This window comes from Gossypium hirsutum, chromosome A02, assembly GCF_007990345.1.
Source record: "Gossypium hirsutum isolate 1008001.06 chromosome A02, Gossypium_hirsutum_v2.1, whole genome shotgun sequence".
NCBI classification, from domain to species: domain Eukaryota; kingdom Viridiplantae; phylum Streptophyta; class Magnoliopsida; order Malvales; family Malvaceae; genus Gossypium; species Gossypium hirsutum.
Window position 1 is genome coordinate 2110976 of NC_053425.1, and position 17303 is coordinate 2128278.

At 30.7% G+C, this 17303-nt stretch overlaps 2 protein-coding genes and 1 long non-coding RNA gene across 3 annotated transcripts; 1 reads left to right on the forward strand and 2 right to left on the reverse strand.

The window, feature by feature from the left end:
- Positions 1-3892: 3892 nt before the first annotated feature.
- LOC121214532 (uncharacterized) lies at positions 3893-4878 on the reverse strand. The gene is made up of 2 exons (XR_005910145.1): positions 4569-4878; positions 3893-4291 (listed from the first exon to the last, which is right to left on the reverse strand). It is a non-coding gene; the product is annotated as an uncharacterized lncRNA (long non-coding RNA).
- Positions 4879-5253: 375 nt separating this feature from the next.
- LOC121216251 (uncharacterized) lies at positions 5254-6003 on the reverse strand. The gene has a single exon (XM_041091716.1). The coding sequence runs from the start codon at positions 6001-6003 to the stop codon at positions 5254-5256; it is 750 nt and encodes a 249-aa protein (XP_040947650.1).
- Positions 6004-10397: 4394 nt separating this feature from the next.
- LOC121214535 (uncharacterized) lies at positions 10398-11941 on the forward strand. The gene is made up of 2 exons (XM_041088308.1): positions 10398-10782; positions 11285-11941. The coding sequence occupies exons 1-2, from the start codon at positions 10677-10679 to the stop codon at positions 11716-11718; spliced, it is 540 nt and encodes a 179-aa protein (XP_040944242.1). The 5' UTR covers positions 10398-10676; the 3' UTR covers positions 11719-11941.
- Positions 11942-17303: the final 5362 nt, after the last annotated feature.

Genomic DNA, 17303 nt, shown 5'->3' on the forward strand with positions numbered 1-17303 from the left:
TGATGATTCAGAAGAAATAACATATATGCAAAATTTTTAAAATTGATAATGATTTAGAATATATGATATATTCAAAATAATGCCAATAATAATAGTAATAATAATGTAGATAAGAAACAAGAAAATAAAATAATATAATATGACAAATTTAATATAAAATTGATTGATTTGATGACATAGTGGTGATACTAATGATAACACAATAATAATGACATAGAAAACAATGATATCAATAAAATAATAAGGACAAAAATAGCTCCAATATTAACAATAACGACAATAATAGAATAACAACAATAACAAATAAAGAATAATAATGATTATAACTATTATGTAAAACAGTGATATAAATAGTAACAACAATAATGATAAAATATAAGAAATAATAGAATAATGGCAATAATAATAAGTAGCAATAATAGAATTAATAATAAAAATAAAGTTGATTAATTAAAAAAAGACTATATTGAATTTTGGAACACAAATTTGGGGCGAATTTGAAATAAAAAAAGAAGGGAGGACACATTGAAATGCGCCAAGAAAGTAGAGGGATCCCATGCGCAAATAGACCATTCGGTCAAAATGCGCGGATCCTCCGTGGGCGTAGGGCGGGTCGCGTGTGGGAGGTCCAAAACTGTGTCGTTTTGGCACCTGGACCCCCCACTCCCAAACGGCGCCGTTTGCCTCTAGTCTTTAAGTTAGTTTCTTTTCTTCATTTCAGTTTCTCTTAAAAAAACTGAGGGCCTTTTGCCCTCTCTCCCTCTCTCTTTGCTTCAGCCGATCGGGCTATCTCGCCGTCCACCGTATCGCCACTATTTTCGGTGCCCGGCGACGCGCGACCCTGGGTATTTAAACCCCGCTTGGGAGCCCTTCGAAGGCCAAGCACCTCGACGTCCTTTAGGAGCCAAGAGAGAAACCCGTGGCCCTCTCCTTCGAACCCAATCGCCACGATGGAGAAGGTTCTCCGGCGACGCGTCCGTGGTTTCAGGTGAGGTTTCCTTATTTCTTTTCTTTTACTTTTGTCTATTTTCGTATATAAAAAAGAAAAATAAAAAACAAAATAAGTGAACTCAGATCTTAGAACGAAAGTGAAAATCAACCTTTTTTGATTTCTTGCTACCCTTTGTTTATGTTTGTTTCGATCTCTAATATCTGTGTTACAAAATCCTTTTTTTTTATATCAAAAAAGAAGAACCCCCTCCTCCCTCTGCATCTGTTTTTCTTCGGGCTTTTATAGCCTTTAAAAATATTGTTGTCCATCTTCTTTCTGGTCTTGCAGGGAATGGGCAAACGGCGGTGGCAGAGGCATGATGGTACAGAGGAGCAGGTGGCCGACATGGTGGCATGGAGAGCTGGTGTCAGAAGGTTAGTGGGCAAGTGGCCAAGGCTGAGGCGTGCGAGTGGCGACCGGTCAGAGGCGTGCATGCGTGAGGGAGGTGAAGCGGCGGTAGCTACAAAGCATGAGGCTATGGTTTTTTTGTTTGGCTGAAAACTAGTATAGTTTTGGGCCATTCGGGCCTCTAAGGTTTTTATCATTATTGGGCATTTGAATTGGGTCTGTTTTTGGGTTAATTTTGTTGTAATGGTCTGTTAATTCTTTATTGGTCTTGGTCTATTTGGGTTTTATGGTCTGGGCCCGGGCAAAATTTGGGTCTTACAGTGAGAACAACTTTATTTAATGATTTATTTGAAGTAATTAGCTATTACAGTGATTTGTTGATTGATTTAAGATTTTATAAATGTGGTGAATTTTTTAAAATAAAAATATTTAAATAACTATTTTAATTATAGTTTTAAATTATTTTTTTATAAGTACAATTTGCATTTTGGAATTACAATTAGACTCAATGCGTACGATGTATAAACAAAATTACAGGGTAAATTGAATTAGTACAGAGGTGTCTATTATATTAGAATGTGAAAAATGAAAATGGTTTTCAGGTTACTATATTAGGAGTCCCCAGGTACTCCAGGTAGCACAACAGACAAAATCAGGTAGTAAAGTGGTGTAAAATAAATACTATTATATATATATACACACACACACATAGTTTTGTACCTACTCACCTCACCTCTTGTCAATTTCGCATAAAATTGAGGTAGGGTTGAACAAAAGTTCGATAAAATTGAGAAATCGAGTTAAAATGATAATTTAATTCGGTTCCATTTTAGTTTTCTCGTAGTTTGGTTCGATTTCGGTTAGTGGTGTTATTGAACTATATTATTTTGATTTGATTTTAATTTATTTTATTTGACGTTGAAAAGTCGAAAAAAATAAGATTTTTTGAATATATAAGCCATATATATTAACCCATTTTATCTAATTAAAGTTTAAAATGCTAAATCCAAAGATAATTATATCTAAATAAAGTCTAAAAATTTAAGGCCCAAAAATAATATGAAAACCCCAAATTCGAACAAAACCGATTTAATACAATTCGATAATAATTGGTTTCTTGTGTCCATTTGTTTTCTTTCATGAAGAATGGTGTGAGATGATGGAAGCGATGAAGATGGTTTTCTTTTCATCCTTTCCAATTACTTAACCATTAATGTATTAATTAAAACATCTAATAATAAAATAATCATAAAATAATCATAAATTATTCCAACCACTTATCTTAAAAAGCATAGTTTTTTAAGCACCAATAGAATAGTACCAGGTCATTAAATTTTAAGAATAATAAAGTATTATTATACACTCATCTATATCTAATATCTTCTCCAACTTAATTTAACTTTAACTAAATTACTTCAAATAATTAATTTTTTTTAATTATAAACAAACATCTTTTCTTTTTTTACAAATTTTAATCATTTTATTTTTTTTCATAAGGTTTTTTTTGTGCAACCAATTTTTTTTAAAAAAAGTATTTTTTGTGTATTTTTTTTATGTCATTGACAAATAATTTTGATGATTATTTTATTGTGAACCCCAAACCTTGAACTCGAATTTTGAACCTTAAATCTCAAATCCCAAAATTCAAGGTTTAAATTTAGAGTACAAAGTTCAGTATTCCCCAAAATCAAGGTTTAAATTTAGAGTACAAAGTTCAGTATTCGAGTTTGGGTTTACAGTTAGTTATTACCGGACAAAATGAAATTAGGTAGGTATGGAACAAAATGAAAGTGAGAAAAAGTATATTTAATGATTTATTTTAAGTAATTAGCTATTATTGATTAAGATTTTATAAATAGGGTTAAATTTTTAAAATAAAAAATATTTAAATATTTATTTTAATAGTAGTTTTGAAATAATATATTTAAATGATTTTTTTTTATAAGCACAATTTACAATTTGCAATTACTCCGTAAAGTTATAATTAGAATTAGGCGGTGGCGGTGAGATTAGATACCATAACAATATTGTAGCATGAGACAAAAAGTAAGTTAAATGCATCGTACCCAATCGCCCATTCAAACCCACCCTTAATGACTACAATCTACAAATAAAATTTATAATATTAATTTTAGCTTTTAATGTTTACATCTTTTGTTAATTTGACATTTACTTTTTTTTAATTAAATTCAGATATTAATATTTCAAAAAGAGTTAAATCTTTTTCTAACGGGAATACAGACTAAAACGTTAGTATTTTAACGATGTTGGTGTGGCAACTCACGTGGCAATTCACATGTGCTTCATGCTGACATGTCACTATTAGTCTTATACGCTACATCAACAAATAATTTAAATTTCATAAAAATAATCAAAAAAATTCAAAATTTCAAAAAAATTAATTAGTATGAAGTACATATTGATTACTATGTTCAAAAGTAAATTTAAATGACTGAACATAATTAAAATATATTAATATTAGAATGTGAAAAATGAAAATAATTATCAGGTTATTATATTAAGAGTTCCCAAAATTAGGTAGCAGACCAGACAAAATCAAGTAATTAAGCAGTTTATAATAAATACTGTAAGGGCCCAATTTTGCCCGGCCCAACACACATAAATAAACCCAATAAACAAAACAAAAAAAAGAATAGTAATAATAATAAGAACAAGGTCCAGTCCATCATACAAGCCCAATCAAGGCCCAAATACATTACCCAGTCTAACAAAACCCTAATACCCAATAACTCAAAGCCCAATAACCCACAACCTAAACGTTTTTTCAAAAAACTAAAACCTTGAGTTCCCTATTCGCACCGCTCCTTGCCATGTCAGTAGGCACTTCTCCCGAAGACATCCATGCCACGAGGTCTACTCCTTTGCCACCCTTGCACCAAAACGGCAAAGGCATGGATCTCCCCCCACTACTAACCGCACACGGCCACCCACCTACAAAACAGAAAGAACAAGAGAACAGAAACGGTGTAGAAACAGGAAGCAAAAACAATAGAAAAGACAGAAGCAAAAAAAGAAAACAAAAAACAAATACAAATATTTTTAATCACTTGGCAATAAAAGTGGGATAAACAAATTGTAATGAAAAAAAAGGAGGATATCAAGAAATACAAAAACAAGATTTCAAAAACAAAGAAAAAAGGTAGTTTATTTTTTTATTTTTCCATTTAAAAATACATAATAAATAAATAAATAAAGAAGACTTTCTTACCTGCCATTTCGCTTTCTGTCACCATCAGATACCTCAGAGCCCATTAAGGGTCTGCCGAGGGTTCAACGAATGCGCAATGCTGAGATTTTCTTATATTTTCTTTATTTTTTTTGTTCTAATTTTTTTTTTAGGCATTAGCCTTCAGATCGGGCTCTTAAGGGTTAAATAAGGCCAAAAAAGCAATTTTTTTAAACTCCAGCCATCGAAGGCGACAATTGCCATCATCGATGACCGGTGGCCATGGCCGGGCAACGAACTAGGCCAAATTCAAGAGGGCCGAGAAAGAAAGAAAAAAAGGGGCTCGAAGAGATTTTTTTTTTAAACTGAAAATTTGAATTTTTTAACACTTTTTTTTACTTATATAGCCCTATAAAACGGCGATGTTTTAAGCTTAAGTTTCAGACGCCAAAACGGTTGATAAACCTATAGTCTTATCGTCAACTTTGACAAGGCAGAACGTGGTGCCATCATTGTTGCTAGGCAGGGGCGAAGCCAGGGGGCAAGCATGGGCCCCGGCCCCCCTAAAATGTAAAATTGGTATTTTGGTTCTTAAAATTTTTTAAAAATTTTAAATTAGTAAAGGTAAAATTATATTTTGGCCCCCTAAAATTATAAAAATTTGATTTAATCCTTTACAAATTATGAATATATCAACTATAAAAATTTAAAATTTCGTCTGGTTCCCCTAAAAAATTGTTCTGCCTTCGCCCCAGTTGCTAGGGTCATCATATCCTACCCAAATCCATTTCGGGTCAGCCCACCAAAACTTTCCAGCACAAATGGATTTGATGTGAACCTTTCCATCATCAGTAACAAAAGTCTCGCATGCCACAGTTGAGTCACCAATGTCATCCGCTGAAAATGCTAAGTAATTTTCACGAACACACAGGTACTTGTTATTATGTCCTTTGAAGGCAACGTACTTTGGCAAAACCAGTGACGACTTACAATCAATAATGCTGAAGATATCAAAGCCATTACTATCAAACTCCCGGTAGTTTGCCGATACGCAGCGATTAAGTATCAGATCACTCCCTAGCCATAAGCATAAATTGCACCCTGATTGGACATGCACGATTCGTACAGTACCAGTAGCATGGTCTACAGGGGCAAACTTGAACAACGTACATGTCTCCTTGGATTGATTTTCCTCCTTGTTTTTGGCAGTGGCGGCAATCCAGTACTGCTCCAGTGGGACTCCGGCAATGGAAACGGTTTTGGTTCGTTGCCAATACTTGTTGTTTTGGAAGCTTCTTATATGCACCAAGTCATTTGTGTCGGAAATCTCCACTTCTAACTTAGCATATGGACTCACGGCTTGAGTTTCAAAGAATTTGAGAAACCCAAGGTTGTTTTCGCCTTCACGTATATAGCTTAAGTAGCCATTATTGTCGCTGGGTTTGAGGACGATAAACTTGGACAAGGTCAATGCCATTTGAATGGATGATTCTCTTTGTTGTGTTTCACTTTCACTCGTGTTTTGCTTACCACAACGAGCTTGGCTACCTATTTATATCTATAATAAAAGGGTAAAATTGTCCACCACATGGAAAATTTGTTTTCTCGAAGGCTGGGTGGAAACTTTAACAGGACAAAATTAGGTAGGTAAGGAACAAAATGATTTTAAATAATTAGCTATTACAGTAATTTGTTGATTGATTTAAGATTTTATGAATAGGGTGAAAATTTTTGAAATAAAATATTTAAATAATTATTTTAATTGTAGTTTTAAATGATTTTTTTATAAGTACAATTAGCATTTTGGAATTACAATTAGACTCAATGTGTACAATGTACAAATAAAATTACAATTATACCAGCAGGGTAAATTGAGTTAGTACAGAGGTGTCTATTATATTAGAATGTGAAAAATGAAAATGGTTATCAGGTTATTATATTAGGAGGCCCCAAAATTAGGTAGCACACGAGACAAAATCAGGTAGTAAAATGGTGTAAAATAAATACTATTATATATATGTATATACACACACATAGTTTTGTACTTACCTCACCTCTTGTCAATTTCGCAGATCTCACTAAAATTATCATGTGAACAGTGGACTCTATGAGCTAGGGTTGAACAAAATCTCGATAAAATTGAGAAATTGAGTTAAAATGATAATTTAGTTCAGTTCAATTTTAATTTTTTCATAGTTCAATTCGATTTCGGTTAATGGTGTTATTGAACTATATTATTTTGATTTGATTTCAGTTTATTTCATTTGACGCTGAAAAGTTGAAAAAAATAAGATTTTTTAAATATATAAGTCATATATATTAACCCATTTTATGTAATTAAAGTTTAAAAGTTTAAATTTAAAGACAATTATATCTAAATAAAGTCTAAAAATTTAAGACCCAAAAACAATATAAAAACCTCAAATTCGAACAGAACTGATTTAATACAATTCGATAATAATTGATTTCTTGTGTCCACTTTTTTTCTTTCATGAAGAATGGTGTGAGATGATGGAAGCGATGAAGATGGCTTTCTTTTCATCCTTTTTAATTACTTAACCATTAATTTATTAATTAAAATATCTAATAATAAAATAATTATAAAATAATCATAAATTATTCTAACCACTTATCCTAAAAAGTATAGTTTTTTAGACACCAATAGAATAGTGTCATGTTATTAAATTTTAAGGATAACAAAGTATTATTATACACTCATCTATATCTAATATCTTCTCCAACTTAATTGAACTTTAATTAAATTACTTCAAATAATTAATTTCTTAAATTATAAATAAACATCTTTTCTTTTTTTACGAATTTTAATCATTTTTTTCATAAGTTCATATTTTTTATTTTTGTGCAACAATTTTTTTTTAAAAAAATAGTAAATTTTGTGTTTTTTTTCATGTCATTGACACATAATTTTGATGATTATTTTATTCTGAGCCCCAAACCTTGAACTCAGATCCTGAACCTTGAATCTCAAACCCTAAAGTTCAGGATTTAGATTTGGGGTTCAAGGTTCAGTGCTCGAGTTTGAGTTTGCAATTCAAAGTTCAAGTAATTAGTTATTACTGGACAAAATGAAAGTGAGAAAAAGTTTATTTGATGATTTATTTAAAATAATTAGCTATTATTGATTAAGATTTTATAAATAGGGTGAAATTTTTAAAATAAAAATATTTAAATATTTATTTTAATAGTAGTTTTGAAATAATATATTTAAATGATTCTTTTTTTTAATAAGCACAATTTGCAAGTTGCAATTACTCTGTAAAGTTACAATTAGAATTAGGCGGCGGTGGTGAGATTAGATACTATAACGATATTATAGCGTGAGACAAAAAGTAAGCTAAATGCACCGTACCCAATCACCCATCCAAACCCACTCTTAATGGTTACAATCTACAAATAAAATTTATAATATTAATTTTAGCTTTTAATGTTTAGATCTTTTGTTAACTTGACTTTTATTTTTTAAAATTAAATTCAGATATTAATATTTCAAAAAGAGTCAAATCTTTTTCTAAGGAGAATACAGACTAAAAAGTTAGTATTTTAACGATGTTGGCGTGACAACGCACGTAGCAGTTCACATGTACTTCATGCTGATATGTCACTATTTGTCTTATACGCTACATCAACAAATAATTTATGTTTCATAAAAATATTCAAAAAATTCAAAATTAAGAAAATGTAAAAAATTTAAAAAGTTAATTAGTATGAAGTACATGTTGATTATTATGTAGATTACCATGTTCAAAAATAAATTTAAATGACTGAAAATAATTAAAATATATTAATATTAGAATGTGAAAAATGAAAATGATTATCAGGTTATTATATTAGGAGGCCCCAAAATTAGGTAGCAGCCCAGACAAAATCAGGTAATTAAGCGGTGTATAATACCCGCACTTAGCGAACTAATCTCACCTCTTGTCAATTTCACATATCAAAATTAACATACCAGCCGTGGACCTTGCGTGCTAGGCTGAGAAAATAATCCGACCAAATCGAGAAATCGAGTTTAACCAGCTATTCAGTTCGATTTGAGTTTTTATAATTCGGTTTGATTTCAATTTATTCTGTTGGACAACGAAAAGTTTAAAAAATTCATTTAAAAATTTTAAAAATATATATTATTTTTTAAATATATAAACTCATTTAAAATTCAAAACAAAAGTCATTACTTCTAAATTCTAAGTATAGTTTTTATTAAACTTTTACATATTTTATAATTAAATAAAAAACCCAAAGTCTAATTTCAATGCCGTTCTCTCACGAATTCATTGCTTATTTATTATTATTGTTAAAACTTCTAAGAATTCAAGTGTTTATCTCTTTTTTGCTTATTATATATTTTTAGAACTTTTAAAATTTTAGTTATCATTATTTACATTTCTAAGTTAGGTGTTTTTTTTTCTATCATTACATATTAAGAGTTATAAGATACAAATAACTTAACATCTAATTATATTCAGTGAAGATGAAGAGGGATTAAATCAAGGTTTAATTAGATTTTTAATAAACATTTATAATTATATGTTTCAAATAAATATATTAATTGCAATTTTATGTATAATTGAAAAGAATTTTAAAATTGTCGAATTGTGTTTAAGAAAAATAAAAAAATTTGTTATTTTTTAGAGGAATTTAATTAAATAATATGATATTAATATAAAATATGAAACTTGGTTGGATATAAGCCAACTTGATTTTTTTAGCATGAAGATGGCATTAGTTTAAAATGAGCACAATACGAATGGTGTTAAATGATCTTCTTGTGCAGCGGGTTTTAGAGGTACAATAAGGAATATTAAATAATGAACATTTTTAAATATTTTTCCTTTTGTTTTTGAAATTTTTAGAATTAGAGTTAAATTGTCATATTATGTAAATGTTGAGGGCTAAATTTATTGATTTTTTAGAATTCAAACTAAAATGATAAATTTTGTATACATTGATGGTTAAATTTGTTGAATTTTTTAGATTTAAAATCAAGTTGATATAATGTATAAACATTGAAGGGCTAAATTGTTATTAAGCCAATATAAACGGGCCGACCTCAACTTTCTGTCACTCATCTAAAGGCAACTAACGGAACTGTGACAAAAATATTTAATTTTGAAAAATTAAGTGACTGAATCGAAAAAATTAATAGTTGAGTGACCAAATTAGAAGCAAAGGCATAATTGGATGACTATTTTTTTATAGTTTTTGATAATTTTTCAATTGAATTGGAAATTGATTGATGGATAAACCAACTCATTTAAGGGGAAAGGATTGTATGAAACAGTGACGTCACATCATCTATATCCTTTCACCAATAATTTAATACCACGTCATGCATTTTCATCTTGAACAAAAAAAAAATCAAATCTAAATGAAAATCCTAAAAGTCAGGATAAAATTACTGATGCGGCATTAAACTATTGCAAAGTAATAATATCCATATTCATACAATCCTTTCTCTTCAATCAAGATATAATAGATTGTTAACAAAATCTTTCATTAGTTAAATTAATTAAACAAAACTAAGGAATTTAGGATGATGTGAAGAACTGGGTTTGCTTCTTAAATAACATGCATTGTTCCTCACTCATAGCCTTGAATTTAACATACCAAGTATCCAATTTGAACTACTAATTAAATTACTTGATATGATAATCTAATGCATTTATTGCAGATTTTAATGTATTTATTGTAACTTCTTTGTTTTTATTCTAATATAGCTTGGAATGAGTATTTTTCAAGAATGGAAAGGTATTAATTTGTTTCTTGCTTTAGCAAAGTTCGAGAATCCTTTGACATCAAGCTTCTCTTTATATAAACTAACACAAAAGGCAATTCACATAAGAAAAACCTAACTAAACCCCATACCAAATCTAGCTTATTTGAGTTCAATTTTGGGTCCTTTTTTGCTTTAGAAATCAATGACCATTGATTCAAGGTCTTGTTTTAAGTTTGATTAAAGACGAATCGGGTTTGTTGGCAGCAACAGAAGATCCCCGAGAAGAAAATAAACATCAGGTTAACAATCGCAAGGGAAATCAAGTAGACTGTGGCGATGAAACCGATGAAGGTGTTGATTCAAGTAAGGTTGAAACGTTACAAATAAGTCCGATATACTATACATTGAGAGACCTAATGGATTTACAAGACGAAGATATCGATGCATTTTCTTTTCGAAGCGCTGTCATCGTCGACAATACTTTTTCCCCTAGAATTGGTTATCTCCCTCCAACAAATGAAGGTATTGTCTCGTAATTTTTTATTTTTAAAATTTTACAAATAATTAGAATCTTTTTTAATTTACATTACTCTTATCCTTAAATTATATTTTAAAATTAAAAAAAATATAGCAAAATTTTAATAAATTTCAATCCAAGTGTATCAAAATTTATTTTTATTTATACCCTATTCATTTATAGGTTTCTACAAAATTGTTGGATACAAATGAGAAAAATAAAAAATTTCTGTAAGGGAGGTAGTAAGGTTGATAATTTAGTTACTTTGTCACTTGAGGGGGAGGTTAATTTTGAATTAGACCGATATAGGTCTAATTAATTTGAATTCTAAAATTTTTGAGTCATTTCATATTCTGGTTATATTAGATTTGTATCATTCAAGTTTGTCAATTGAATTTTTAAGTCAACTTAGCTCGGGAATATTTTTGGTTATACTCATTTTTGTATTGGGCTCAAAGTTCAATTTGTGTAACCATATATTCCATGCTTGAATTTTATTTTTCTCAGCAAATCCAGAAGTAGAAGTGTGCCTTAATTTGAAGAAGCAAGACACTGAACTAGAGGCGTGTATTTTGTTAAGCTTACCAGAACCATCATTCAGGACGTGGTTGGAACCAAGTGGTGAAACAGACACCACCATAGCTCCTGGTCCTTCAGACAACAAGATCACAAGACATGAACCTGGTTCGAAATCGAAATGGAAAATGAAAATCAAAGCTGCCATTGCTAAGGTAACAAATTCATGGAGTGCCAAGAAACAACAGCAAGAAGCTCCTTATATTGATGTCGTTTTATACGAAATAGATGCCAAAGGGGTACCGAAAATGAGATGGGAAGACGAGAAAAAAAGCCATGCAAAATCAAAAAGAAGGCCAACATCATGCATTTGCTGCCCTAAAATATCAAGGATTAGAGATTTCGTGTTAGAAGAATATGTTTAAAAGTTAAGAAATTTAGAACTTAGAAGGAAAATTTTGCTGGGATTGGTTTTTGTTAGAATGAGATGCAAGCTGCAACTAAGGGAATTTAATAGTTTTGTTCTTAATTTTGGGTTCAAAGTATTGCTAGTGGTAGTAAAATGTGTATTCCTAATAGTTGTTGAGTTAATTTTGTAGTGTAGTGTTTGTAATGATTAAATGTATTGAAATTGATCTATTTAATAGTAGAGGGACTAATTTAATCAAGTCTCTTTTTTTTTCATTCAAACTTGTTTTTCAAGTGATTTTTTTTTAAAAATTCTTTTAAATATTAAATGAATTTCGATAAAATAACTCGATTAATGAACAAATGAACAAATTTAACTTTGAGATGTGAGAAGTAAGGACAAATAGTGGTATGGGCTTACATAATAAGAAATATGACAAATATTCCACCATATGATGGGCTTACTGGCAAAAAGTGATTTGGGGCAAGTACATGGAATTATGAATTTCCAGCTTGCTAATTGGACTCTTCACTCTTGTCCAAGAGTCCACTATCTTTAATCATTTCCCACAAGAAAAGGAAATTTTAAATTGAAGGACAAAAATCAATCCATCATCTATTTATCCTGGCTAGCGCAAAATGTTTGGATCACCCACTTTTTTTTTTTTAAGGGAAAGTACAACGTGGTCAAAATTAAATTTTAATTTTTTAAGAGATCAAAGTGTAATTTTATCATTATATTAATTTATAATTTTACAAAATCTTAAAGGATTATATAATAATTTACCATTTGAGGGCTAATGACCTCGGCCCCCCAAAATGGTATAATTGCTTTATTATAGCTTAGTATAATGGTAAAATTGCATTTAACTTCCTAACATTTATATTTTACTCCTAATTTAATTTAAAAAAATTTCTAACTTGGCCTTAAATTTATCCCATACAGACATACATAGCACGAGGGATGGCATTAAAGGGGCAGACAATGATCTTGACCCTTAAGAAAAAGATTTCTATATTACCTCTTAACTTTTTTTAATATTTTAATTTAGTATAAAAATAAATTTACATTTTGAGTCTCAAAGTTTTAATTTTTATTTCTGACTCCAAAGAAGACTTTGAAATTGTTCCCATACGAACCCAGACAAACTCAATAATGCAACTTCATATTATCTTCTCTCATTGTTGCAAGCTGGTAAGCAAAACCCACCCTTTTCTTTTTCTTTAGTTATTCCATTATTCCCAGCCACCCAAACTCGTTCAAAAGCTATATTCCCCTTTTTCTAAAAAAAAAAGAAAATAATTTAACAATAAAAATAATTATAAATATAAAAATTCAAATTCAAATTTATTAAATGGTATATTTTAAAAATAATTATCGATTGAATCTTAACTCGATTAGCATGGGCATCATTGTCAATACAAGAGAACGTAAACTGAAATGTATTGAAACATATTCTCCTCATATTTATGAATTAATAAAAAATTAAAAATAATTCTAAATATTAGGTAAAAAAAATACATTCAGAACCCATAAAAAACTGAATTAAACTCAATATTCAAAACATTCCAAGCCCTCTCAAATGGCTATCTATCCCATCATTCGAGCTGTAGAAAAATTATAATGGTACTTTTGTCCAGGACCTAAAATAAATAATGTTATACAAAATTGTTGGGGAAGGATGCTGTCACTTTAGAGACATACACACATTATAATATTGTTATTTGGCTGCTACATAACTAAAGTATGGCCACTTTTTTTATGTCATTGCAGGAACCTTTGGCTTTTGCCCATCATCTCCTCCTTTTTTTAGCTTATTTGTATGATTGGATTCTTCAGTACTAGAGGCTTAATAGTTAATTCTTTAACTGTGCCATCTGCATTATTTAACCTTATTTCATAATGAGTGGAACCTTAATGTTTGATTTTGATATATCAGTTTTTATTTTTATCAGTATTTAGTTTATGGGAGGATTATTTAATTTTATAATCTAAAATTTCAACCTTTGTAAACAATAATACCAAGATGAAGGTTTGCGAATTTTATTGTATGTGGAGGGACCATATTTTGGCCTGAACCAGGGATTAGGAAATTGCCTGGTGTAGCGACGTAAAAATTTTAATTTTAGCTTAGCTTGGTCGCTAATTGTGGCGATTTATTGAAAAAAAGTTTGAAATTTGACGTTTGATTTTTGAAATAAACAGGGAGTCGCCACCGATCCTTTTTCCTAGGTGTGATCGGACACCTATTAGATCTCTTATTAAAACAAATAAAAGGCTAAGTTTAGGTCTACGTTAAAATTCAGAGAAAATTTAGGGTTCGGGAGTCGGTTACGCGCGAGGAAGGTATTAGCACCCTCGCGACGCCCAAAATTGGTATCTTATTAAACACATGTTGTCTTGATTTTCAAAAATACGAATTCAATTTGACATTTAAGTGTGATCCGATTGAAGGAAATGAGAAGTTGCAAGTTTTTTGTTTTTTAGAAGGACGTCCCGTTTTTAACACGAGCCGATTAATTTCACCCAACATAGCGATGAAATCGATGACTTAATGTTAAAATTGGTACATTGCCTTATTCTTAAAATTAAAATGTAAAAAGTTTTTAAAATGATAGTAAAAAAAATCCAAGAATATTATTTTCAAAAAATGCGAATAATGATATGAATAATAAAATATATAAAATATAAAATATTAAAATATCAAAATATTAGAATAATAATAATTAATATTGACAAATAAAAAATAAAATAGAAATAAAAAATGTACATAATATATATATTAGAAATAATAATGATGTTTAAAATCAATACTATTAATAATACTACATCAATATGTACATATATAAAAAAATAAATACGTGATAATATATTAAAATATGTACATAATATAGTGTTAAAAATATATACATAATATAGTTAAGATATATACATAAGATAACATGTAGAAAATATATATATAAATAATATAATATTAAAGATATATAAATAAAATAGTATAAAATATATATATACGTAATATAGAATTTAAAATATACCTAATATATTAAAAGAATATATATAATATAATATTAAGAAATATAATAATAACAAAAAAGGAGAGAGATGGAGAGGGTGGATGATTTTCGGCCACAAGGTCGGCCATCGTCCGGTCGCCGGACCACCGCCGGCGCCACCGTACACGGCAGCCGGACCTCAAAAACCTTTTTCGGTAAAAATGGGTAAGCTTCCTCCTTTTATTTTTTTTTACTTTCGTATAAAAGAAACAAAATAAGATTGAAAGGAAAACAATAAGTAAACAAAGAACTTAAAATGAGAATAGACAAAGAAACCTCTTTTGCTTTGATCTTTGATTAATCTTCAAAAAAAACTAGCTTCTCCAAAAACTAGCCTTCACAATAACTCTTCTCCTTAATTACTTTAAAAAGAAACATCTCCAAAAATCATTTACAATAACTTTCTCTCCCCAAAACTCTCCAAAAAAAATCCCCCCAAAACCCTCCAAAAAAATCCCCTCCTCATATACAAAATATGAGAAGGCTTATATAGCCATTTGCAAAATATTTTTTTATTGTTTATGTCTTCATTTGTAGGTACAAGTTGTGGTGGAGCAAGTGTGGTTAGTGGAGTAGGTAATGGAGCAAGTGTGGCTAGTGGATTTGGTGATGGAGAAGGTGTGGCTAGTGGAGTTGGTGGTGGAAAAGGAGTGGCTAGTAGAGTTGGTGGTGGAAAAGGTGTGGCTAGTGGAGTTGGTGGTGGAAAAGGTGTGGCTAGTTGAGAAAAGTTTAAGTTGTGGGCTAGGTTTTTTATTTTGATTTGGGCTTAGGGTTTGGGCCATTGGGGGTTTTGATGTAAATTGGGCTTTGGGTAGTTAAGATTTTGGGTTTTGGGTTTAATTTTGGTGGGTTAGGTAAGGCTAAATTGGGTTTTGATGTAAATGGGCTAAAATTGGCCTACAACAGCTGCCCCTCTTTGCTTATTATTGTGTAACGAGAATAGAGCAAAGATATAAAGAAAAGTCAATTTTGCCCGGTCTTGCTAAGTATGGACTTCTTTGGTGCTCTTCTCATCCAGGTTGTCTCTTTCCAGTCCATCGCATCTTGTAGTTTTGGTTCAATCCACTGCAAATTCGGAGATATGCCTTGTAGCTTCAATCTGTTCCAATGTAATTCAATATGCTCTTCTATCGCTTCAGTGAGATAAGGTTTGTGGTCTTTTCTTCTGCGACTTCAGAAAGGCAAGATCTGATGTCCTTGAACAACTCCACTGCAACTTTAAGGAGATAAAATCTGACGTCTTCAATCAACTTCAATCTTTATTCTCTACTCGGCATGTGCTCCTGAGCTCAACTCATTTTCGCAATATGAATTGACTCTCTTTCGCAATATGAGTTGATTTTTGAAAAATATAAATTGAAGTAAAAAAAAACCTCAGTGTGTTATCTGAAGCCAACTCACCTCTCGCAATATGAGTTGATTTTTTTGAAAGACAGAAATTGAAAATAGCTCAGCGCGTGAGCCAAGGCTCAACTCACCTCTCGCAATATGAGTCGATTTTTTTTTGAAAGGTAGAAATTGAAAAACGGAAATTGAAAATACCTCGGCGTGTGACCTGAGGCTCAACTCGCCGCTCGCAATACGAGTTGATTTTTTTGACAATAGAAATTAAAATTACCTCAGCGTGTCCTGAGGCTCAACTCACCTCTCGCAATATGAGTTGATTTTTTTTTTGAAAGGCAGAAATTGAAAAATGAAAATTGAAAATACCTCGGCGTGTGACCTGAGGCTCAACTCGCCTCTCACAATACGAGTTGATTTTTTTGAAAACAGAAATTGAAATTACCTCAGCGTGTCCTGAGGCTCAACTCACCTCTCGCAATATGAGTTGATTTTTTTGAAAAACAGAAATTGAAAATACCTCAGCATGTTTTGAGGCTCAACTCATTTCTCACAATATGAGTTGATTTTTTTGAAAACAGAAATTGAAAATACCTCAGCATGTCTTGAGGCTCAACTCATTTCTCACAATATGAGTTGATTTTTTTTTTGAAAAATAGAAATTGAAAATACCTCAGCATGTCTTGAGGCTCAACTCATTTCTCGCAATATGAGTTGAATTTTGAAAATAGAAATTGAAATTACCTCAGCGTGTCCTGAGGCTCAACTCATTTCTCGCAATATGAGTTGATTTTTTTAACAACAGAAATTGAAATTACCTCAGCGTGTCCTGAGGCTCAACTCACCTCTCGCAGTATGAGTTGATTTTTTTGAAAGAAAAGAATTGAAAATACCTCAACGTGTCTTGAGGCTCAACTCATTTCTCGCAATATGAGTTGAATTTTGAAAACAGAAATTGAAATTACCTCAACGTGTCTTGAGGCTCAACTCATTTTTCGCAATATGAGTTGAATTTTGAAAATAGAAATTGAAATTACCTCAGCGTGTCCCGAGGCTCAACTCATCTCTAGCAATATGAGTTGATTTTGAAAAACAAAAATTAAAAGGCTTAACTCACCTCTCGCAGTATGAGTCACTTTAAAACTAAAAATACCTCAGCGTGCCCCGAGGCTCAACTCACCTCTAGCAATATGAGTTGATTTTG

Excerpts from the sequence above, each read along its gene's own strand:
- LOC121216251 (XM_041091716.1), bottom strand. The coding sequence starts at position 6,003 with ATGGCATTGACCTTGTCCAAGTTTATCGTCCTCAAACCCAGCGACAAT.
- LOC121214535 (XM_041088308.1), top strand. The coding sequence starts at position 10,677 with ATGGATTTACAAGACGAAGATATCGATGCATTTTCTTTTCGAAGCGCT. Across the intron at positions 10,783-11,284 it reads TCTCCCTCCAACAAATGAAG|CAAATCCAGAAGTAGAAGTG; the intron begins GTATTGTCTCGT and ends TATTTTTCTCAG.